At 50.3% G+C, this 24951-nt stretch overlaps 1 protein-coding gene across 7 annotated transcripts in view; it reads right to left on the bottom strand.

Annotated features, from left to right (window-relative positions):
• The window catches only part of FOXN3 (forkhead box N3), a 445254-nt gene that overhangs the window by 18184 nt on the left and 402119 nt on the right, over window positions 1-24951 (bottom strand). For 5 of the 7 annotated variants that reach the window (XM_062181136.1, XM_062181137.1, XM_062181140.1 and 2 more), the window contains 2 exons: window positions 15034-15099; window positions 5481-5586 (listed from right to left, as the gene is read on the bottom strand). In XM_062181136.1, the coding sequence (XP_062037120.1) occupies window positions 5481-5586; window positions 15034-15099 (172 nt within the window). The remainder of the gene's footprint in view (window positions 1-5480; window positions 5587-15033; window positions 15100-24951) is intronic. The other 2 variants (XM_062181141.1, XM_062181142.1) reach the window with 2 other exon arrangements.

The following is a 24951-nucleotide window of genomic DNA, read 5'->3' as shown; positions in this document are numbered from 1 at the left end:
AGCTGCAGCGAACTGCTCGTCCACACCGCTGAGACACACCCAAGTCCTCGTCTGCACGAGATCCCAGAGCGCCAACAGCCACGAGTTCTGCTTTTGGCGTAACCTAGAACCACCAGTTCAGAGGACCTTTAGCTATAGGAGCGAAAAAAGCCACCAGGACTTTTGAGGGCATTAACAAATGATCTGAACTAGGAGGAGCAACCCTAGAATGCTGATTAGATGTTTGTTGGTCTCTGTTTAGACTTCTGGACTGGGAAAGCCAAACGCAAAGACGACATCTGCTGAGATGAGAGTCCAGGAGGGGCCTCTGCACGCTGCTGCCCGACTGGCCTTCTCCTGTCCTGAAACCTCAGCCTTCAGTATTTCCTCCTCTCCTCCCAGCACAAAGCACTACGTGACACCTGAGCTCTGTAACTGCCTTGTAACAAAGGCCGGCAGGTGCTTGGTCCTTAAAGCAAAACAAAACACATCACAATACAGGAAAAGATCGGTGGCAAGTTTTCCCTCCGGCTCCATAACCAGACCACACAAGTCTATCTTCATATCAAAGGTTTTTTCTCCTGTTATAAGCAGGGCAACTGACCAGGAGCAGATCTTAGGTGGAGAGATGGGTTTTCCTGATTGCATTTTGACGTGACCCTAAGAACCAGTGCGTTGGGGGTGGGTGCTGTGGCCCAGCTTTAACTGCCCTGGCCTGCAGCACCGGTATCCCATATGGGTGAGGGTTCGAGTCCGGTTGCTCCACTTCTGGCTCCTGGCTTCAGCTCATCTCTGGCCATTGCAGTCATTTGGGAAATGAACCAGAGGATGGAAGATAGTGTTCTCTCTCTCTCTCTCTCTCTCTCTCTCCCTCCCTCTCTTTCATTCAAATAAATAAAATATACCTTAAAAAAAAAAAAAAAACAAAACAAATCAAAGAACCTGTATTGCTATAGGACCACGTGGGAACTGCAGCTTTCACTTGAGGTCCTTGGAAAGACAAATAAAAACAGTCAGCTTTAGATGGCGATAAAAAGGAATTTTCTTACAGTCTTATAACAATCTGTGGTCTAGACTCGTGGTCCAGGCTGTTGGTCATCACTTCTCAAAGCAAATGGCTTTGCCACAAATGTGCCTGGTGCTGAAGGTGGCAGAAGTTCAAGCCGAGCCTCGTCTGAGGTTTGGGACTCAGCTTCAAGTGCCCAGGGAGGGGACCCGAGGAGGTCCGAGGATAGCAGGCTGGGAGAACTCTCCAATTATCACTGTCTTAAAATTTATTTATTTATTTCATTTGGAAGGCAGAGAGAAGGAGATCTTCCATCCATTGGTTCACTCCCCAAATGCCTACTGGGGAGTGACCTGGTTGGGCCAGGTGGAAGCCTCGAAGCCCAGAATTCAACCTGGGTCTCCCAAGTAGGGGCAGAGACTCAGCTACTGGAGCCATCACAACTGCTGCCTCCCAGGGTGACAGGAAAGCGGAGTAGCTGGGACCCGAACTCACACACTCCAATGTGGGATGTGGGTGTTCCAAGCAGCAACCTAACCACCAAGCCACATGCCCATCCCTTCCACATTGATCATCTATCAAACACCTGTGAGTCTTCCCATGTGCCCGGCACACAGCTGTGTGTTCATCCTAACAGCCCAGGCTTCCCCGTGAGAAGTCCGTGTGCAGGGAGCTTGGTTCCTGAGTTGCAGATGTAAAATGTGTGGGTTCTATTGCTACAGGAAAGGCTCACCTTCCACCCATGCTCTCCCAATCCTCAGGCAAACCCTGGCCATTTGATTCCTCTTTGCAAGTCAAGGGACCACACTGGGGTATGTGTGTGTGAAAAGGATCCCCAAAACTTAACATCTAGGTGGCCCAGATCCAGGTGAGCTGCTATGGTCACGACCTAGGAACTTCAAAAACATGGGGCAGACCAGAAATCACTCTCCCAGGGCTCTCACTGTCTGTTCCATTCCACGGGATCCCTCTAAGGGATTTCATGGGGAAAAGCAGCACAACACACAGAAATCAAGCTTTAAGACAGGGGTGCAATGATTGTGAGGGTGATGTGGCTTGAAGACTCAGTGCCCAGACCCATTTCAAATAAGCAGGTTTCCAACGTCTTAAGGATGGGCCAATCTCTGGGGTTATTGAGTAAAAAGTCAACATGGTCAAGTCAATTACACTATTGACAGATACTCTTACAAGGAGATTTCACATCATAATTATATGCAAAGGAACCCGGCAAACACAAGCTGTGTAATGATCAGCTAATAAAAGTAACACTTCATCTATGTCAATAACAGTTTCAGAGTTAAGACAAACAAACATGGCCTTTGCCACTCAGTGGAGGGGGAAAAAAATACCCCTGAAAGACAAATATTTTCACTTAAGGAAAAGTCACTTAGACTCACACAGAAAACCCGGCACACAAAGGAGAGGAGGAAATTGGTTTTTAGTGGGTGCTAATGACTCCCTCGCTGTCCTCAGTTAAACAGGCTGGGGCAGCAATCCCCGTGCACATTTGAACACCCACAGGCATGCCTGGGTACCGCCACATCCTCTGGCACTCGGTGTTAAGTGTGGTTCTAGTCCCCTGCTTCCCTTTTGCCCTCAGCTGAATGAGTTCACCGGACACGTGGCTCAATTAAACTTTTTTTTTTTTAAGTGAAAACACTGTTTCTCCCCCCTTTTCATGGGTTTTATGCAGACTGTAAATGCCACGTGGCTGTGTTTATGTTCACTTCCTGAGCGCATCTCGCAAGGACAACCTCAGCAACAAGTGCAGAGCTCACAGCTTTTCTCCCCTAATTCCCCTTAGAACTGACGTGATGGCTACAGGGTTGGGTGCAGACACTGAGCAAGCTACTGTCACTCAACCTCAGATCCACCCTTCTATACCCTGTCAGAGGCTGGGGCTGGGGCTGGACGGTGCAAGCCACACTTTGCTTCACCACCTGGCTGTGGGTGAGGCTCTCCTAATGGAGAGACTGGGAGACCCTCTTCTGCCTGTGTGCTTCTCGTTACCGTGGTGCCCTAGTAACGCGTCCCCACCAAAGGGCGTTGCTGTAGTAGCTGCTGAATCCAGGCTGCAGCTGTACCCGCACGCGCGGAGCCATGTCCCTTATAGCAGGAGTCTCCTCTGCAGTCAGGATCTGGATCCCACCCCTCTGCAGAGCTCCCTGGGCAAGCATTTCAACCTCTCCCTTTGTCTCCTTGGCTCTACGCACGGTGGCTGCTCCCTGCCACTGCTCCCTCCATGACACCTGAAGCCCTCTTGCTCCTTTTGGGTACAGGCTAATAACTTCCTACCTGCTTAACATCAGCTCCCTGCTAATGGCCTGGGAAAAGCAGTAGAGGACGGCCCAAGTGTTTGGGCCCCTGCATCCATGTGGGAGACCAGATGAAGCTCCTGGCTCCTGGCTTTGGCCTGACCCAGCCCTGGTCATTGCAGCCACCTGGAGAGTAAACCAGTGTACGGAAGATCTCTCTCTGTCTCTCCTTCTCTTTTTGTCACCTTTTCTAATAAATAAATAAATCTTATAATGCCTCCAGCGAGTACTAGTCTGTGAAATTTGTGATAATGTACTGCTGAAGGCCAAGCTGGTGTCTGCCTGGTTCTTCCCTAAGGAGTGGCTGGACCCAAGGAGAGAGCTACCCTTAAAGGCACTCAAAGAATACAAAGACAGGGAAAACCTGAAGTCTCTATTGAGAATCTGCTGTGGAAATACACTGTTGAGCCCAGTGAAAATAGTCTATGGTCAAGAAGTCTTCTCAACCAAAGAAGACAGCTAGGAGGTGACAAGGACAGAGGTGAGGAAAGAATGAAGACAGAAAATGCCTGTCTCACAAGGGGAGGCGAGGGCGTGGGTACCCCGGCCTCATGGGAGAAGTGACTCACGAATGCAAGTAGTGATCTAAGAGTAAGCGGGATGGCACCAGAGAAGTCCAAACACCACCAGCACCACCAACGACCCTTCCCAGGTCGTTGATGAAGCATCCCTGGTCAGTACAAGTGATACATCATTTTATAACTCATTACCATTCTAACTCCTACCAGTGGCCCTCCTTGTCACACCCCAGGCTGCAAGGTCTGCTTGGAAGACTAGCTAAGATGTCTACTGTGGCAGAAGTCATTTGGTTTTCTGCAAGAGACCCAAGAGCCAGGCTCAGGGAGGGTTTCTGCGTGGTTGATTCACACAAGGGAGGGCGACCTTGTGTCTCGCCCAGACCCAGCAAAACAGACTTTGTGGGCCTGCTTCCTCTGGGATGTGATAGGCCATGAAAGCAAAATGGCCTCCTGGTGCACTGGGCTGAAGGCAGGGACAGGCAGACAGCTCAGTGAGACAGTGAAGCCCCCCACCCGACACCCTGCACTGGGCCATGGGGGATGAGACCCTCGCCAGCTGAGTGAGCCCAGCCTCCATCTCCAAGCACATCACTGAGGACAGAAAGGGACACACAAAGGAATGACAGCCAGACAGGGTTGCTCATCAAAGGGCCACCACAGCTGCAGCAGGCCGGTGGGTCCAAAAGAGAGGGAAATGCATCTGAGGCTGGCTCAGGGGCAGAGGACACCCAGGGACCGCGCGTGTGATGGGTCTAGACAGGCGTGCTGTCTTGCATGTGGGGGGTGGGGCAAGTCAATCCAGAGGGAACCACGTGAATAAAATGGTCTGATGCTAGACAGGCCTGCGGAGCAAACTCGAGGGGAAGAAGTGGCTAGGGGAGGGGCATCAGGTCAGTGTGCTAAGAGCCCATGGCAGGTGCTCTGCAGATCGACCCAGACACACATCTGTGGAACCCGGCCTGGTGGTGGCTGGTGGCTGGGAGGGGACCTGGGAGGAAGCCCCAACGTGGGTGAGGAGGTGGGGTTGGGGGGCGTAGAGCAGATGAGGGCTGACCCTGCCCTGGGGCAGGCGGTGGGGGTGAGGACGGAGGAAAGACACTTCCCGAGGAAGAGCTGCTGTGGTTTGGCAATGACCTGATTCCGCAGAGCAGGGGAGTGATGCCACCGCTATTTATAGACCGCTTACCAAAGGCCCTGTACCCTCGTGATGCCTGCATTTGGTTTTCCCTGCAAGCTCTCCTCGGAGGCACAGGAGGAGGGAACTGGGGTCCAGCGAGGCCAGACACCAACCCAGAGTCGCAGTCAGGGGGCTCAGGGCGAGAGCGGGACCTGCGAGAACCTTACAGCCCACCCGCCAGGTCCTGCTGCCCCCTCACACGGCTTCCTTAGAACACAGACGCTCCACTCAACGCAGCCCCATCCCCTCATTTTCAAAGAAGCCAGGATAACTGATCATTTGATGGCCTGAGAAGGGAAGGCTGGCATTTGGACTGGGTGTTCCAGGTCGGGGTATTACGTTAATGGTCTTTATACTCAAACCTGGGTCATTATCTGCCCCAGTTAGAGACTGGTCCTCTCCACCGCTGAAGAGGCCCGTGGACAGAGCGAGGCCTTCCCACTCGGGTGGGCGGCTCTGGCCAGCGGGCTCCTGCCTCGCCTTACCTCATGGCGGCTGTCATTCCAATGGGAGTGATTGGCAGTGGCCGGACGCCAGGAAACAGCCCTCGGCTCAGAACCCGCGCTCCATTCTGTATCACTCCTGGGGGAACTGTAAAAGCAAAAAGGGAGAGAGACACCACACATGGATTCAATTGTGCAGACTCCGGCTCCGAGGCAGAAACCCTGGATACACGAGAGAAGGGCCGATAATAGGAGAGAGAAACACGTACACACCGACACTCACACTCACGCAGGACAGAGAGAGACAGAAACCGAGCTAAGCAGGCAGGACACAAAGATAACTTGGCTGGCCAAGTCAGACCAAGAGCTCACAACCGAGTTACTGATGCCTAGGCTACAAAGTGGAGGGGAGGAAATTGTACAAAGTGAGTTTCAAAAGTTATTTGCTTGAATTTGTTGAACATAACCTTTTCTCCTCGCCTGGATCCCAAGGACATTTCAGAAACACTCACACAGTAGGATAGCAAGTGACCAAACACAAGCAATTTCCTTATGCTTTTCTGGTCATGCTGAGAACACCTTTTTGTCCTAAATCCACAGGAGAAAAAATATAAAGCCAAAAATGCCAGCAAAGTTGATTTTGCCAGCTGCTTCGGCGCCACGCACTCCCACTGTGGCTCCTCCTCACCATGACCTGGGCTGCCTGGGAAACTGGCCCTGCCGAGGGCACGGATTCCCACAGAGCTCCGCTCCCCTCGAGCAAAGCTCCTGAGAGCTCCCACTCCCTCCCCCAAGCACACCCATCCCCTGAGGCTTCGAACTGCTCTTTGTCTGAGGAATCCCATCACCTCCCAAACAGCAATTTCATCCGAGTCAAGCCAGTCAAGCCAGTCGCTCCCCTCCTGCTACATCCCTCTGTATGTCTACACAGCAGGCAGGCAGCACCACGCAAGAGCACTGAGGGGTTTTAATCTTCGCCTCTCCTGTGTGACCTTGGACAAGGACTTGAATGTCCTTTTCCCTTTGGGGATAGTGTCCTTCTAAGACGCCCTCTGCTGCCACAACTCCAGTAACCCCAAGAGCCCTGGCTGTGCCCAAGGCGGCCCCCAAAGTGTTGTACAGAGCAGGGTGGACAGACTGCTTTGGCAAAGACCACTGCAAGGTCTCCCTCTCTAACTCTTCCAAATAAACAAACAAATAAATCTTAAAAAAAAAGTTATATATTTTTTAGGTCTCTAAGAATACATTCTTGTATTATTCCAAACCTTTAATCAAAAGGCCTTCATGGACAGTGAATGCCTGCTCTTGAATATCATATAATTTTATTGTTTTAAATATTTATTATTTTTTAAGATAACTTTTTCAATTTACATTATAGTCAAAGACTTACTGGGTCCACTAAATAAGGAGCTCAACAAATAAAAGATATCACTTTATAAACTGTTGATTCTTTGGGCATTGTTAATACTTTTTTCCATTGAGTTTGTGGAGGACTTTTGGTAAAAAACATGGGAAGGGAGATACAATTTAAACTCTTGTCCAAGTCAGCACTCCTAGCGCAGTCCCATGTTCCAGAGCCAGGGCCACATCAGGAACCCTAACCACTCTGGACTTCAGATAACAGATCCAACTGTAAGGCAGGAGACTTCGCAAGCATCTTAAACGCTTGGGGCTCTCACAACGCGGGCTGCAGCTAACTGTCATATTTTGCCCAACAGACTCTCTAGAAGAATATCTAAAACTTATATTTACTAATTTATATGATCTGATTTCAAGACTTCCTATAAAGTTAGAAATCCCACGGCAGGATGGTATTGGTGTTGGGCATTGAGACCCATGGAATGAAACGGAGCCAGCAGTCCCTGACGTGTGATCAGCTGATTTTTGGTGAAGGTACCAAGACAAAGCCCAGAGGGAACGCAGAACCCCTGAACACCCAGAGATCCACCTGGACCCTTACCTCACACCTCATTCAAAAAGTACAAGTGCACCACAGACCCAAATATAAGCAAATGTAAGAGAAAGATGAAATTTCGAGAAGAAAACAGCAGAGGAAAGTACCAACCATCCTAGGGCTAGACACAGCCCAAAGGCCCACAGCAGGGAGTCTGCAGACAGGTGCTCCCGTCTGTCTGTATTTCTCGTTTGCCTGTCTTGGGGATCACGGCAGAGGGTGTCGGTTATTTTGCTGGACGGTGCTCACCTAGCCATGACAGATGACCTCAGGTTCCTCTATTTCTGACCTATCTGTCGCTAGGGAGCCCATGTAGAGCAGCACATGAATTTGATGTAATGGACCACGATGATAGATAACCGACACAGTAAAGACATACACAGCTATAATCCTTGTCGGTAATAATAATCACAGTTCTATATGCCGATTATATCAGTTAACCTACTGAAATTTTTACCAAGTACCTGCCCATGTACTAGGTGATCGGGACACTGAATAACTACGGTGAAGCAAGGGAGACTTAACCAAGGCAGTGGAAATATTCTATGGAAACTGCTGGGGAGGGGGCCTATGTGCATGAAATATGAAGACACTTAATCCAAACCAAGGGGCACCTGGGAAGGCTTCCTGTAGGAAGTGCCATCTACGTTGGAATACAGAGGCAGAGGAAGCACTTGCAAAGACATGAAGTGACTAAAAAAAAAAATTATAAGGAACAAAACGGTGTTTTTCTCCAGTGTGTCATCCTAGCCAGAATGATATGCATTTGGACTTCGTACCTTGGGTATTGGGAAAAGTATAAAGGAAGGAAGGAAGTGGCCTACAGTACAGGGGCTGAACGTGTGACTCTGGGGTCCGACCAACCTGGGTCTCTGCGCCATCGCTGTCAATCACTGACTGTCACCCTACGCAAGCTCCTTAAACCCCTGAGTAAGATGAGGGCAAAACATATTCCTCTCGCAGGGTATCTGGAGATGGAACTGAGTTAGTAAAGGAACTGACAGTCAGAAGATTTGTCATCAAGGTCATCATCATCATCATCTCGACCCGACCGCCATCTACACAGGAAGCCAAGGCGGCTGCGTTTCTCCATTTCAGATGAGCCGAAAACCCGCAAGCAGAGAATGAAACTAAACCCAGAGGAGCTCAGCTGTCTTCCTGGGGCCAAGCTGGCTGCAAGAGCAGCAGTGACGGTGCGGCTGTTCCCCTCGTGCCCGTTATGTGAGTGTCACCCTGCGGAGGAAACATCCCTAACATCTCCAGCCGGACAGAGACGAGGGAGCCTGGAATGGGAGGGGAGAAGCGGGAGTCAGGGAGTACTCGTTCTGCTGAGCACTGGCCTGGGCGCTGGGTCATCGGCCAGCGGAAGAGGAAGAGCATCCCTGAGGCCAGGGCCCCAGGCCTCAAAGGCCCAGAACCTGTGGGCACCAGGGACTGGCCAGCAGAAGGCAGACAGGGAAGCAAACCTGTCGTCTCTAAGCAACGGCGGGAGGCCAGGGGCTCTGCGTGCTCCTTGTCTCCCTGAAAGCCTGGAGAAGACTAAGGAGGCCCTGAGCGACGGGGCCTCCACTCCAAGTTCAGACCCAGCACTGGCTCTGTGGCCTTGGGCGAGTGCCTTGGCCTCTCTGTGCCGCACTGGGAAAGCAGGCGTAAGCAGACTTCATGGGACTGCTGTGCAGACTGAATAGAGGCCTCTTAGGTCAGCGCTGGCCCATCGTCGTCGTTTTCCCCTTCCTCCTCCCGCCACCGTCCCACGTCGCCCCTCTTTCTTAATTATCCCCAAGGCACCAGGCTCACCGGGGTCAGGACCAGGGAGCGTTTTCTCAGTCCGTTATGCTAACTCTGCGTTCACCCACTAAAGCATCCTTCCGGTGAATGAACTTTCTTCATTTCAAAGACGGCCTCGCGGACAAAGCTATCTGCAGCATTACCACGCTTCCCTGATCTACTTCCCGACCCTCGCCAGGCTTCTGGCTGTAAACTGGCTCAAAAGAGCTGCCACGGAGGCCGCTCTGCCAACGCCAGCACTTCTCAGCCCTCGCCCCTGGCAGCGCATCTGCCCAGGCGATGGTGGGTGTGCTGCTGTTCGCTCACTGGCTGCCAGAAGCCAGCTGGGATGCTTGGCTGGTCCCCCATCTTCCCTCCTTTCTGTCCCCGCCCCCAGGTCAGGGAAACGCAGCACAGCTAGTGTGGAGTGGCCATGCCGGAGAAAGGCGCGCCAGGTCCGTGATGCACTGCTTTGGGGATCGCGGGGCTTGGCAGGAACGGGAGTCATTCTACAGCTCTGCCAGCATCAGCACACCCAGTGTTTCCCTCCCTTTTGTTCTATTTCCCTCCAAGTGCATCAAGACTAATCCACCTGACCCACGGCACTGAAATGCACCCAGGCTCCACCCAGGGCACTGAGAGAAGAGGAAAATGCACACTCCAAATCAACTTCCAGCGTGGACGTGCGGCTCTCACCGGGAGAGGCGCAGGCCGCCAGCACCATCCTGCTCTGTGACACGCGCTAACTATGCTTCTTCTATAAGAGAGAAGGCAGCCATCTGAGTCTTGGGTTGCTGGGATCTTGCTCGGATAAGATGCCAGCCCTGTTCTCTGAAATTGGAAGCTCCAAACTTTCTGATTTGAACTAAAAAGAAAGCAACACTCACACTAACACCAGAGCCAAATGAAGCAGCGCCGCTCACTGGCGCACAGTACACGCTGTGATCTCATGTGATAACGCCATCTTGGGAACCTTAAAGAGTCCAAGGCATAAGACAAACTTCCCTGCCCACTACTCGTCCCTCAGCATTTCCCCAGCTTCCCTCTCCAGCTTAGCTTCCTTGATGTTTCAACTTCTAAAATTAACCTCTGAGCTCCTACGGCTGCCTTTGGAGGGCAGCCCTGGCTAATTCTCTCCGAGGCCATAAGCTGAGCAGCAGGTGATTCCGATAATCCTTCCCCTTCCTAAAGTCAGCCTTTCCACCTGCTTCCTTGGAAGCAGACAGGGGAGGGGGCTGGCATGGGCGCACACGGCCCGTTTCCTGGTTGCCTTTCTTCTGCCGTGCCTGCTGCGTCTGATTCTCACATAGCCCAGTTCCAGGGAGGGTGTGGAACGCCTCCTCCGCCCCTTCCTTCCACTGTGTTGTTTTGTTTATTATTGAGAGCTGTCTCTGGGAATGTTCCAACCAGGGATTACATAAGCCTTTGAAGATGAGTAATGGTGATCCGGCTTCTCCTGACTTCACAACAGTTCCTCCACGGGGGTTCAAGATGACTCACAGGGCTTGTCAAAGGGGCCCTGCAAAGCAGGTGCTTAAGGGGATCCCAGAAGCTGACGCTAAGCTACATGGTCACTCTTTTTGGGAGGGTGGGGTGGCTGGATGATTGACCAGAGGTGAATTCAGGAGACAATGCACTGGCCAGGTCTTGTGTGGACTGTTTTGGAAGCAGCATCCCATGGACTGGGGAGACCTGATAGCTTTTGTAGAATGTTCCCCCCACTGCAAACTGGCCAAGTCTGAAAAGGCTAATGTCACCTGCACTGTGCGAGTTGCTGGGGGGACCAAACGTCGTGGCCTGAGGTTTGTACCATGAGCACGCTGCTGCCTTGTTGAAAGTGAAGCATGGGGACCGGGGCTGTGGGGTAGTGGGTAAAGCTGCTGCCTGCAGTGCCGGCATCCCATATGGGCACTGGTTCGAGTCCTGGCTGCTCCACTTCTGATCCAGCTCTCTGCTATGGCCTAGGAAGGCAGCAGAGGATGGCCCAGGTACTTGGGCCCCTGCACCCATGTGGGAGACATGGAAGAAGCTTCTGGCTCCTGGCTTCAGAACAGCTCAGCTCTGGCCATTGCAGCCATTTGGGAAGTGAACCAGTGGATGGAAGACCTCTCTCTCTCTGCCTCTTTGTAATTCTGCCTTTCAATAAATAAATCTTAAAAAAAAAAAAAAAAAGAAAGAATAAGAAAAAAAGAAAGTGAAGTACTGACCAGAATGACTGCGGTCCTAGCAATGCAGGGTACACAAGGCTCCTCTGGGGTCACACGGAGCCCTCAAGAGGCCAGCACAGATCAAAAACATTTATTTATGTGTGTGTGTGTGGGGGGGGGGGGGCAAAGAGATTCCTCAGTTGCTGATTCACTCTCCAAATGCCCCCTAACAGCTGGGTATGGGCGGGGCTGAAGCCAGGAGCTGAGACCTCAATCCAGGTGTCCCATGTGGGTGGCAGGGACCCAAGTACTTGAGTCATCACCAGCTGCCTCCCAGGGTGCACGCTGGCAGGAAGCTGGAGTCAGAAGTGGAGCCAGGACCTGAATGCAGGCACTCCGATATGGGATGTAGATGTCCCAAGAAGCATCTTATGCCTGCCCCTCACCAGTTTTTGACATAGTCAGCCTCACGCCCAGGCCTGTGGCCAGCGTCTCAGTCCTGAGCTAACTCTGCCGGCAATGAATAAGAGAAGGAAGTGAGGAACAGGCCCCAGTGGTGCCCATCTGGTGACCTGAAGCAGAGTGGCTACAAAGGAAAAGGCTTTCAAGCCATCAGGCCAGCCTCCGACAGCTGGGACTAGGTTGGTAGCCGGCCCTCAAACCAGGTATCCGGCAGCCCAGGAAGTGAACACTTGGGGCTGTTAATAGTCCCATATGAGGCGGCTCTACAAACAGCCTGGCCACACCACCAGCCCTAGGAGAAGACAGCCAGCAGGCAGGACAATGTGTTGCACTCGGAAGCCATGCTCAGCAGGTGTGGGCAGCAACAGGACCCCCGCACCTGCAGAAGGCCTGTATGTCTCCACACCAGGACACACACACACAAACACTACCTACACCATTGCTGTAGCTGGCTGACTGAGGCCTTTAAACACTTTTGCCCAGGAATCACCTTTCACCTTTTCCAGGTCTTGGACAATGCTAGCAGGGCAAGGGATGGTGGCTCCATTTTAGGTCTGTAACACTTCTCCCTTAAGAAGGCAAGGAGGTACTGCCTCAAATCCCAAAGCCAGAGATACACAATGTGAGATGGAGGGAGAACCAAGAGTTAGCTGAAAGCAGGGACTGGCTACTGGAGACAGATACCGGCGGCTGTGTTTCTGAGTAGGTCAAGGATGGGCCAAGTGCACAGAGCAGACGCTCAATGCATTTTCATTCCTTCCCAGTGTTAAGGGGCCTTACAATCTGCCTGTTGACTATGCTCGCACTTGACCTCCAGGGGGCACTGCACAAGGGCTGGAGGTCACATGGGACAGTGCAAAGGTGGTTTCTTCATCTCCCATCCCTTGACACTGACTGCTCTGCAGCTCCTGCTCCTGTGACCACTGGGGACATCTGGTTCTTTTCTTCCAGGGTCGTGGAGTCCCCTCTGGCCTGGGGCATTCAAGAAGGCTCTGGCTGGACTTCTCACACTGTGGCATTGACTCTCTAAAAAAGTCCTAACATGAGCTTTCAAAACTCAAGTCCAGCATTTCAATGTCAACAGGACTTACAGATATCTAGAAAAAGAATCATTTACAACTTGAATGTTACGAGATAGAGTTGAGTTCGGCTAGCCATGAGAACATCAACCCAAGCAACCTGTCAACCAAACAGGGGAAACCTTTCCCTTTTCTACTCGTGGCCAAGCATCCAGCAACAATGCGGCCGGTAAGGAAGCTGTGGGATCTGTGCGTGATCGGTCACTCCCCTTGGCTTTGCCAGGATCTTCATTTTCCGTTCTTAACCCCAGCAGCCAGTTCATCAGAAGTATTTTTTGAGCTAAGGATCACTGTGTACAGTGGCTAGGGGCTAAGGAAGGTGACGGCACCCTGCTCGGCTCTGAGGAAATCAGTACATTTCCACGATCGAGGGTCATACAACGTGATTTTAGAAACCATTTCAGCCTGCAGCTTGAGGACAGTCTGTTCCGTTCTTTTCTGCAATGCCATCTGAAACTCACAACATCACGTACAAGGCAACTTCTTAGGGGGTCATTGTTGTGGTACAGCGGGTTAAGCTACTACCTGCAACACCAGCATCCCATATGAGCACCAGTTCAAGTCCTGGCTGATCCAGCTCCCTGCTAACGCACCTGGGAAAATAGCAGAAGATGGCCTGAGTACTCAGGCCCCTGCCACCCATGTGGGAAACCCAGATGAAGCTCCTGGTTCCTGGCTTCCACCTGGCCCAGCCTTGGCCATTGTGGCCATTTGGGGGAGTGAATCAGTGGATGGAAGCTCTCCCTCTCTCTCTCTTTAACTTCGTCTTTCAAACATAATAATCTTAAAAAAGAAGGTGGGGGGTTACCTTCCAGGTTAACTCTAGCGACAGGTCTTTACCAAGTACACATCCACTTATCAGCAGTGTCTGCTGTGGGCCACCCAACACTTCAACAGCTGCCAATCTGAGTTGAGCAAAGAGAGAATGAGACTTCTGCATTGTTAGGAGCGGGCAACGGCTGTGCCAGGCAAGGGATCAGTCACCCTGAGGATGCTCGGCTACACCTCCTGGGGGTTTTAAAAAAAGGAGGAAATAAAGATTGAGTCGAATTCCCTACAGCTATCAGGAAAGCTGGGACAAGTACAGGGCGACGGAGGAAGGTCTGGTTCTTCCCACCAGTGCAACATGGCACCTGCAGGGAGTTACAGTCCTGTGGGGAACCACGGGGGGGACTTCCCTTTGGTCCGGTGGCCATGTGGCACACAGAGAACTGTGAACCAATCGGAGCTCCAAGTCCAGACACAGGAATGAAATAGGGAGGTGTCAGCTCTCGGCAGAGTCATGGCGGGGCCTGCGGCTCCCTGTTACCACCTACTCACGGGGTCTTTCATCACAAACAGGCTGAAACGCAGCAACAACCTCCAACGAGCTGAGAGCAGATCCTGATGCACCTTTTATATGTCTAAGAGGGTCCTGGCCAGGTGTGGGGTGTGGGCAGAAGTGCGGCTGGGAGGAGGGACAGATACCTGCGTGGACGGTCATTGTTTTTTTAATCCCTGGGGAGGGAACTGCTCTAAAATCACAGGCTAGTGCTGGAGATGGGAAAAAGCTTTAGGCGATGGACGGAAGAGAAGCCCAAGGAACAAGAGGTGTCTCTGCTCAAAGGTTGAGAGCAGGTGAAGACAAGAGCCCAGCTCGGCGACACCAGTCCTGCATTGCATGGGAGGCTGGGTGGAGACGTCAGGAGAGATCACGGCTCTACTTCAAGGCTCCGCCAAGCTCAGGCAGGCAAGACTTCCCTCTCTAAAATGGCAGCCTGGTTTTAATGAGGTCCCAGAAGGGAAGGGCTTTTCTAAAAATGGGTTCTGCTCATCTCCATCCTGGCTACGCTGGCCTCATGTAACCTCTGCCAGCAGAGACGACAAACTCACAGAAACAATTCCTGCGGGAGAAAGACACTCTCTCCCTGGCACTCACTCTAGGGTCTGCTTCTCCTGCCCCAAGTCTTCAGTCCTGACATTAGCACAGCTTTCTCATCTGGGAAGCATACCTAGGCATTCATTCATACATATGCATGGGGAAAGGCAACACGCATACGCATGTGATCATGTACTCATGTAGGGTTTAAAGTGATGCTACGAGGGCAGGACTACTTTAGCATGAGTTCTTCCTAGGGCCTGTTATATCAATGAGAAGGTTAAGTTCACAGTCTATGGTGCTGTAGGCTATAGAAATATCTACTCACAACCTGCTTGTATCTCAGGGGAAGTATTCAAAAGCATCATGGCACTGGCAGCATCAATGTCAGGATCTGGAAAAATCAACCAATAAATAACATTATTTACAACGGGGCTGGTGTGTGTGTGTGCGCACGCGTGTGTGTATGTCCCCTGCCAGTTACAGTTTATGAATGTGACAGAGAAGAAAAGAATTCCAGGAACTACACGGGCTATCCCAAAAGTGACTTTCTCCCCATTTGGATGTGAGTAGGAGAAAAGGTATTCCAGAGTGAGGATTAAAGAGCACGTTTATTAAGTTTTTGAGCAGAGGAGCTTGGTCTCTTCTCATTGGGTTTCATAATTTGCACTGTATGTTCCGAAGTTGCTGATCTATGCACCCCTACAGTGTAAATCCTGGGGTGGCGTGGGAGACCCAGTGACAACAGTTCAGCCGCAGGAATTTTTAATGACATGGGGAGCGCTCACAGCGTCGAGAGAAAGCATTAAACACACCTGCATCTCGTGAGATACAAGCCAGACATTCGGTCATTTCCATTTGTCAGCAGAACGTCCAGTGTATTTTATGAGGCTGTGTGCGTGCACAGCAGTGATGGAGGTGGCAAAGGCATTTAAAAAAGAAAACCACTTGAAATATAAAGAAAAAATTAAAGTTCTGGTGTTCAGGGCACAGTGTTTGCTTGCATATCTATTATTGGTTTTCTTAAGGGCCAAATAAAAAAAAATACTCATCACTTCATTGCTATTAATTCTTAAATGGTTTCTGAATCCTTACTGATCCACCGGTTGACAGATGGCAGGTTACACAGAGACAGAGAAAAATATTATCCTTTTATAACTAAATTCATTTTCTTCTGAGAAACAGCAGCTCTGCTCTATGGAAATGAAGGTCACCATGGCAACAGTAAACAACCCCCAGGAATGGTCACTGAATAGGCTGAAAAGAACATCTGCCCCAGCACAGCGGCCCAGCTGCCCTGGGGCGAAATTCGCTAATAGCTCGGTGATGCCGCATGACAGAGGCTGCCGCCTGTGCCCTGTCCAAATAAACCAAGTGTGCAATTGAAGTCGACATGAAAACGCCTGCCCGTGCAGAGCATCCGCTAAGCCCAACAACCAACGATGGGGGGTTAGGGGGTGCGGCTCCCACTTCTCAGGTTCTATACAAATTATACACCCAAGAATTCAATTTACTACTAATGGCTCCATGGCACTTTCTTCGGGGTATTATGGGAAAAAATTACTATTTTTAAAAACTGTTTAAAAAAGTGCATGCTTCATACTCTACATGTGCAGCTTCATTCCAAGGGAGTTAGGTGACGTGGTGGTCCACAATGAATGATTGGGGACGGTGCTGGCTCGAGACGACGAAGTCACCACCACAACACATTCTACAAAGTGCTAAAGGAACTTCTCTCCGCCTGCCGTTTTTCTGTGTTTTGCCTGCAGGAGACCTGTTATTACACTCCACAATGGAATAAGAGTTTATTTTAATAAGTGCATTGTAGGAGAAACAGGTAAATTGACTTATTTGGCAACTCCTGGGGTGAAATTCCTGCAATAGGCGTCGCTCCCCACTGACACCAGAAGATATTATATACTAGTCGCATGGTGAACTGGCAACCTGCAGGCTCCGCTCTAGGCTTCTCTCTCTCCGTGCACCCTGGCTCTGCCCAGTAGGGGGCAGGACTCAGTGCACGGCAGGCACCCACAAGCAGTGGAAGACAGGCTGTTCCTGCCAGGTGCTGTGGGGGACTTAGAGGCTGCCCCCTCCCAGTGCTCCTTCCAGACAAGAGTGTTTCCCTTCTCAGGGAGAAGCCAAGAAAACAAGCTGTTTTTTCTCTCCAGTAAAGGTTGCTTGCCATCTTAATGCGAATGCTACAGGTGACCCTGCACCGGGCTGGCTAGACAGCCCCGCCTCTCTCCGTGACTTCGGTGAGGAGTGACCAGGAGGTTCCCTGGAGTAGGAGGAAGCCCAGGAGAAGTCAGGAGTCTTTTCCTTTTTTGCCAGAAAATGAAAGAAAGTAGTTCCAGATTCTTTAAAAACCCATTGGATCTCAAGAGGGGTCTGAGGGCCACAGATACAAGGGAAGAAAAAGGCGGAGGGAGAGAACCAGCAACACTCACACGAATGCAGGATTTCAGCAGGACAGCCCCAAGATGCAGTGTGGGGGGGCTTCGGAGCACACAGCGTTCCCCCCACGATGTCCAGCCCATGCTGGACCAAGCCAGATACATAATAAACCAGGCGCGTCTTCCCTTCTAACCAGATCTGCCACACCTGATGCCCGCGCACAGAAACACCGTGATGCACTCAGTGATGGGTGCATACCCAGTGGTCCCATGATCTCAACCACAGTGCACCCCCCAGCCCGTGCCCATTCTTGAAAGGAGCCGTTCCTGAATGAGCAGCCCGGGGGTGGAATGGAATGGAAGACAAGGTATCAAGGGATGGGGCTTTTCCCCTCTTGGCAAGAAAAAAAGAAAAAAAAAAAAAAAAAAAAAAAAAGGCAGACCCAAGAACTGCAAACAGAATGAGAAAGTGTGACTCGTAGTTATGCGCTTACGGACATGGGCCCCTACTCTGCCAGCCTTTCCCTGGAGATACAGAGGTGGCATCCTTTTAAAAATCAATTATAGGGGTGGGTGTTGTGGTGCAGCAGGCTACATAGCATACATAGCAGAATGCCGGTTCAAGTCCCAGCACCTCCACTTCTGATCCAGCCACCCACACGGGAGACCAGGATGGAGTTCCTGGCTCCTGGCTTTGGCCTGGTTGAGCCCTGGAGGTCACAGTCATTTGCAGAGTGAACCAGCAGATGCAAGAGCTCTATCTCTCCCTCACTCTGTCATTCTGTCTTTCAAATAAATAAATGTTTTTAAAAACATCAATGTTATTAGCGGGGTGATTTATGTAGAATAAAACACACCCATGTTAAGTGAGTTCTGACGAATTTATACCACCATAATCAAGATAAAGAACACAACCACGGCACAGACCACCCCAGTGTTTCTTGTCGCCTTTGCCCTGGGCAATGGCTGATTTGCTTTCTGGTCTCCAATCCAGATGTGGCATCAATACTTCGTTTTCTGTTGCCATTGATGAGTAGTGTTTCACTGAATGAATGCATATACCATGATTTGTTCATCCATTCACCTACAGTTTGGGGTCTTATAAAAAAACTGCCATGAATTTGTGTACCATTCTCTGGTGAACAAGTTTCTGTTTCTCTGGGTAACTGCTGATTTAACTTTACAGGGAATTGCTAAAGAGATGTCTGTCTCACGTGAAAAGTCTGTTCAAGTCCTTTGCCCATATTGAAACTGTATTGTTCTACTTACTATTTGGCCACGAAGTTTCTTTAAAAAGTCTGAATACAAGGCCCTTGGTAAGATGAAATTTTTTTCTCAGTCCATGGCTTATTCATTTAGTTTCTTAATTGGATCCTTCGATAAGCACAAGTATTTAATTTTTACTAAGTTCTATTTGCCAATTTCATCTTTTATAGCCCAACACCTTTAATATCTAAACTAGGAAATCTTTGTTTACCCTCCAATTGCAAAGATTCCATATGCAAAGGTGGCATATTGGGGGTTCATGGGTTAGGGTACTACACATACACTTACCTGGGTTCAGGACCCAGATTTACAGGCAAACGGAAACAGAAGCCGTGACCCAGACGTCTGTGCACATCCCGGAAGTCACTGAAGCACAGGCCTCCTAGAATCAGACACAGCAACAGCAGGAGGCCTCTGTCTGGCTCCTGGTGTGAACACCAGGTGGACTCAGGAAGCCTCGGGCAGAATTTCTACAGAAAAGGGTCCTGGACTCTCCTCTGTGCCTGTCACATCCTGGCTTCCAGGTGGGCTTCAGTCTGCAGAGCTGACAACCCAGCAACCCAGTGTCTGCCCTTCAAAGAGGAGATGATGCTGTGATGTTTATTCCTATCATTATTGAAATACCACCTTCCCCTCCCCCTTTAAAATTATGAAAGTACTGTGTTCTCCTTATTAAACTATGTATGCACACACACACACACACACACGGTGGATATAATGGAAAAAACAAATGCATTTTTCAGAGATCCATCCAGACTTGCATTTCTCCATATTTATGTCCTGAAATTGTCTATGCAATATGAAGCATGTGCGCATGCTCACAGAATCGCCAGTACACATCTATCTACACTCAGGCACACGGACCTGTTTTTCTGGTGGGTTTACGGTAGCCCTGCCTTGTCTGTGGCTCTGTTCTCTGCAGTTTCAGCTGCCTGTGGTTGACTGTGGTCTGAAAACATTTAATGGAAAACTCCAGAGATAAACAACTCAGAACTTTTCTTACAGTATATGGTTATGATCGCTCTATTTTATCATTAGCTATTGTTGCTAACCTCCCCCTGTGAGGGGTTTAGTACTATCCATAGTTTCAGGCATCCACTGGGGGTCCTGGCTACATAGCCCCATGGATAGGGGGACGATTGCAACTTGACTGGCAAGCTCTCACATTAGATCACGTTATCTCAGGCCCTGCCACGGTGGACAGCACAAGGCAGTCTGCGCCGGCACTGTCTCATCTGAAGGCCGCAGCTTCTAGGAGGCAGACACAGAGTTGGGCTGATCATGTTGCTGTGCTCAGCACACTGCCCCCTGCAGACAGACTGGGCATTTGACCACAGATACTTGCTTTAGAGATTTTTGGCTGGAGGCATTTCGGGGGCCTGGGGAACTGTTTGGGGCTGGAGAGGGGGTGGTGTCTCTGTTTCCAAGGCACAGGTGATACTGAAGACTAAGGTCCTGGGGCAGAGCAGCACGATTCTTTGTGGGTAGGGCAGGTGTTGTGGTGCGGCAGGTTAAGCCGCCACTTGGGACACATGCATCCCGTCTCAGAGGGCCAGCCCAGTCCCCGCTATCCCGCCTATGGTCCAGCTTCCTGCAAATGTATCCTGGAAGGTCCCAACCAACCACATGGGACAACCGGATTCAGTTCTGGTTTCGTGGCTTCAGCCTGGCCCAGCCCCAGCTACTGTGGACATTTGGGAAGTAAGCCACAGGAGAGAAGATTTCTCTCTCTCTCTCTCCCCTCTGTTGTTATGCCTTTCAAATAAAAATAAATAAACCTTAAAAAATAGCTCTTCCTTGACTTAAAGGAGGGGACTCTTCCCCCTCCCCAGTGGCTCAGTCCAGCTTATCAGCATAAGAAAAGAGGAAGATATTTTGGCCAGAGATCTTTTCAGGACCAAGGGTCCTCTTGGCAGCAGTACCATTTGTGTTCTGTCTGGGGGGAAAACCACACTGAGGCAGAGCGGTGTTTGCCGTCTTTATTTCTGGCTCCCCACAGTACCTCATCAGCATCCTGAACCAAGAACTCACATCGCTTATGATCAGTTCATTCAGAGTAACACCAAGCGTGCCGTGGGTGCTTAATAGAGTTAGGACCGTCACCAAAACTGAGCCAACCTCAAATCCCCTATTAAAACACTTTCCTCCTTTGCTCATGCTTCCGGAACGAATGTTACTCCTCCTCTGGACCGGAACCAGAGGCCCATTTCAATTTCATCTTTAATGCAGCTGTCTTATCACACTGACTCCTCTTTGGAATACAAGACTGAAAACGGTCACACCTCTTACCGATGATTTCAAATCCTCTTGTCTTGGATGTGCACCCAAAACTGCATTATGCTGCAGGGAGAGAAATCAGTAGCAAACTTTCCAGAATCAATGGTGCAATTATTCAGATCAAAAAAAATATTAAAGGACTGGTGTTGTGGCACAGTGGGTTAAGCCACAGTTGTGACACCAGCACACCATAGCAGAGCACCAGTCTGAGTCCCAGCTGCTCTGCTTCTGATCCAGCTCCCTGCTAATGTACCTGGGAAGGCAACGGATGATAGCCCAAGTGCATGGGCCCCTGACACCAACACGGGAGACCCAGGCGAAGTTCCAGGCTCCTGGCTTTGGCCTGGCCCAGCCCTGGCCTTTGCGTCCATTTGGGAGTGAATCAGTAAATGGAAGATTCCCTCTCTCTCTCCCTCCCTCCTTTCTGTCACACTGCCTTTCCAATAAACAAATAAATAAATATTTTTAGCAAGAAAAACACTGAGCTTCATTATGGAGAGGGGTCCTTCTGGGCACGGAGAAGCTGTTTTCTCTGTGGATAGAAGGGAAGCACTAGACTAAGCATGGAGATTGTTGGGTTCAAGTCCTGGCTCTGCCACTAACCAACGTGTGACCTTCATTTTGCTGGGCCTGAGTTCACCCATGGAGGAATGGCCGGTGGCTGGCTGCAGGCGTGGGCGAGGCCAGGTGGCTTTCTCATCAGCTCGCATCCTTGGCTCTCCCTGCATAATGTTCCTTGACTTCCTCCTTTCTGACTCTTGGCTGCCAAACTCTGCATTTCCAGGAGCGCCTACCAAGGGGGACATCTGCTCCAGAGCCTCTGTGGGCGGCTGCCATGCTCGGCAAGCCGGGGAGAACACACCTTCCTCCCTGGAGAGCTGCGGCCTGTCACGGTGGGCACCTGCCAGGGCCACGTCAGAGCAGTGCATGATGGGTATTTTGTGGGTTCCTGGTGTGACTTCTGTCTGTGTTGAGGCCCCTCCCTCTGGGACTTGGAAAAGCCGTCTGTTTTCACAAACTAGGAGTACCCAGATGGATAAGAAGCCCTGCATGCAATGCTCACTGCTATAGACTTGCTCAAAAAATGTGAGTGCTGTCCTTAACGTCTGCTCTGCCCGATCTAACAAAAAGATGATGACAAGGCACTTCCTGTATGGGAAATCTAAGGACTATGACCACCACCTCCTGAGAAATCATTACTTTTCCATAGGGCTAAGCCCCCCTTCTCCTCACACCTGAAGCGTTTTACAGGCTGATGAAAGGTTGTTACATAGCTGAAGAACAGCTTAAGAAACAGTAAAAGAATACCAAATAATGATGACATGCACCTGGACCAACATTCCCGAGAACACAGGTGCACACTCCATCCGACCCACATGCTAACAGGCCAATACTCTCCTTCCGTTCTTCACTAGAAAGTGAGCCTGACTACGAGGGCTGCTCTTTGCCTGCCGTCTTTGCTGTCAGCTTCCTAGTACACAGCAAAGTGCCTGGAACGGAAGCAGGTATTAGACAAACAGCCACTGGTGGCTCATCCAAGCTCTGCTCCGGTGAATTCCAGATATCTGGGGCTCAGCACCCAGCAAGGAGGGAGCAGTGTCCGGTGATCCCCAGGTGCAATGGCTTCCTCTAAGGAACCCAGAAAAACAAATGTCAAGGCAACGCTGCAGTTTGTAAGAATTCCTCAGGGAATTCCGATATACAGGGAAGGCAAAGGACCACCTGCAGTACAAAGTCCAGCATCTCTGAATGCCTTCAAAGAAGCTCATTGAGGAAGACAAGGACATCCTTCACCATCCATAACTTCTCTAGATGTCTTTGCTTTGAAATATCTTTATTCATTTTCAGGGGCAGGCGCTGTGGCACAGCGAGTTAAAGGCCTAGCCTGTGGTGCCGACATCCCATATGGGCGCCAGTTCAAGTCCTGGCTGCTCCACTTTTGATCCAGCTCCCTGCTAATGTGCCTGGGAAAGCAGTGGAGGATAGTCCAAGTCCTTGGGCCTCGACACCCATGTGGGAGAAGGAGCTCCTGGCTTTGGATCAGCTCAGCTCTGGCCATTGTGGCCATTTGGAGGGGGAACCAGCAGATGGAAGACCTCTCTCTTTATTTCTACCTCTCTCTGTAACTCTTTCAAATAAATTAAAAAATAAATCTTTAAAAAAATTTTAAAAATACCTTCATCCATTTTCAACAACTCTGTATGAGAGTGACATATCTGAAATAATTTAAGTCCTAAAAAGGGAGGGAAGAAATCTGTAACTTAGAACCACGGGGATAAGAAACAGACAAAAACAAGCAAGAAACAAACAGAAAACCCAAATAAGCTGTACATTTCCGGGGAAGTTCTAAGTAGGTCTGCATGGTTTCATTTCTGTACATCTCAGACACTGAATCAGTGGTTTTCAACTGGGAGATCTGGCACCCCTATTCCCAAGGACATAGGCAATAGCTGAAGACATGTTTGACTATCATGATTGGACGGGCAAGGGAGGGTGCCCCTGGTGTCTAGAGGTTACAGCTAGGCATGCTGGTCACCATTCTTCAGTGGGCAGGATGACCCCAAAACAACACAATCCAATCCAAAATGCGAACAGAGCAAAGGTTGAGAAACCCTTCTCTAAAGCTACCTGGACATGCGCTGTGGTCAACAATCTGTCTCAAACAGAACCCACATAGTGAAGGTATAGAATGCACCCAGTTGTTCCCCTCTTCCTCTCCCCACTCCTTTTTTTGCAAAATCCATAGGCATAGCTTAAGAGAGATAGGATAGCTACCCTTGGCTTCTGTCGCAGTCAATCAAGATATCTAAAACAGCCGCCTCTGATCTTGCAGGCTGGAGACTGGGGCAGGGGTGCTGTCAGCTCTGCTGACGTCATGTGCCAGGAGCACTTCTTTCGCTTCCCTTTCAGCTAAAGGTTATAAGAAAGAAGCTGCCAGACACAGGGAGCAGCAGGGATGAAGCGGGACACAGGAGGTGGGATTCACCGTGGACAACAACCGTGAAGATCTGAGGGGCTCCCGCCACAACCAGACAAGGGAGACTGGCACCGCTGGGCTCCGTGGACCAGCTTCAGGATGGGTGGGATTTAGGGAGTAAAAACCTCCCACAAAGACAGATTGCCAAGTGTGGTTTTATTTTTTTTAAAAGATTTTATTTACTTATTTGACAGGCAGAGTTGCAGACAGTTTGAGAGAGAGACAGAGAGAAAGGTCTTCCTTCCGTTGGTTTACTCCCCAAGTGGCCGCAATGGCTGGAGCTGCGCTGATCCAAAGCCAGAAGCCAGGAGCCAGGTGCTTCCAACCGGTCTCCCATGTGGGTGCAGGGGCCCGAGCACTTGGGCCATCCTCCACTGCTTTCCCAGGCCACAGCAGAGAGCTGGACTGGAAGAGGAGCAACCAGGACTAGAACCGGCGCCCATACAGGATGCAGGCACCGCAGACAGAGGATTAACCTAGTGTGCCACGGCGCTGGCCCCAAGCTGCAATTTTAAACACTGTATTCATGATAGGAGCTAGGGATAGAGAACACCAAGAATGCCCTTTCTTCTCTAAAAAACTGAGTTAAAAGAAGACCCCAAACTGGCTACACTGAAGAAATGAGGCCAGCTGAAGCCCACAGTCAAGTACATAAAAATGAATGGTGATTTGACGGAACAACACCATCAAAACGGTCTAGATCCAGTAGGGGCAGAGGAGAGAAATACTCTATCAGCGCATTTCTATTAGGCACCCATTCACACATCCACTGAGCCACTCTCAGCTTAAAAACAGTGACTGGTGAACTCTAAGTGAGAGATCTACTAGCTCTAAGCAAGTCAACTCTGCAAGTTGGGAGCACATTCATCCACATCAGCTCCCCAGTCACACATCTTTCTCACGTGTGTAAATTGCCCATGTATTACGCCGAAGTCTATATTCCAGGGAAGGTTCTGGAAGGTTAAGTTCAGGGCTCACAGTACATCCTGGGCTGGCAGCCAGAGACCAGGCTGTTGTCTCTCTGGGTCTCAGACCCTCCATTTCCAATATGGCGCTGTGGGGTGGCTGGGCTGGAGGTGCTCTCAAGCCCTGTGACGGTTGCTGAGTCAACCAATGCTGGTTCTTTGCTCAAAAAATAAGAGGCATGTTGGTTTTCCCCATCCAGAAACTTCCATACTCTTGTTTTCTCTGGGCAACAAGTAACACCCTAACTTTGATGTCTTCTGAGTGCCGTACCTCTCTGTCCTCGTTGATAAAGGCTGACCTCTCGGCTGCCATCGTCTATTTTTCCAAATCCGCGTTTCAAAAGCAAGCGAATGAACTTCCCCCAGCG

The sequence above is a fragment of the Lepus europaeus genome, chromosome 22 (genome assembly GCF_033115175.1).
Source record: "Lepus europaeus isolate LE1 chromosome 22, mLepTim1.pri, whole genome shotgun sequence".
Lineage (NCBI taxonomy): Eukaryota > Metazoa > Chordata > Mammalia > Lagomorpha > Leporidae > Lepus > Lepus europaeus.
This window is presented reverse-complemented; position numbering and strand designations above follow the sequence as displayed.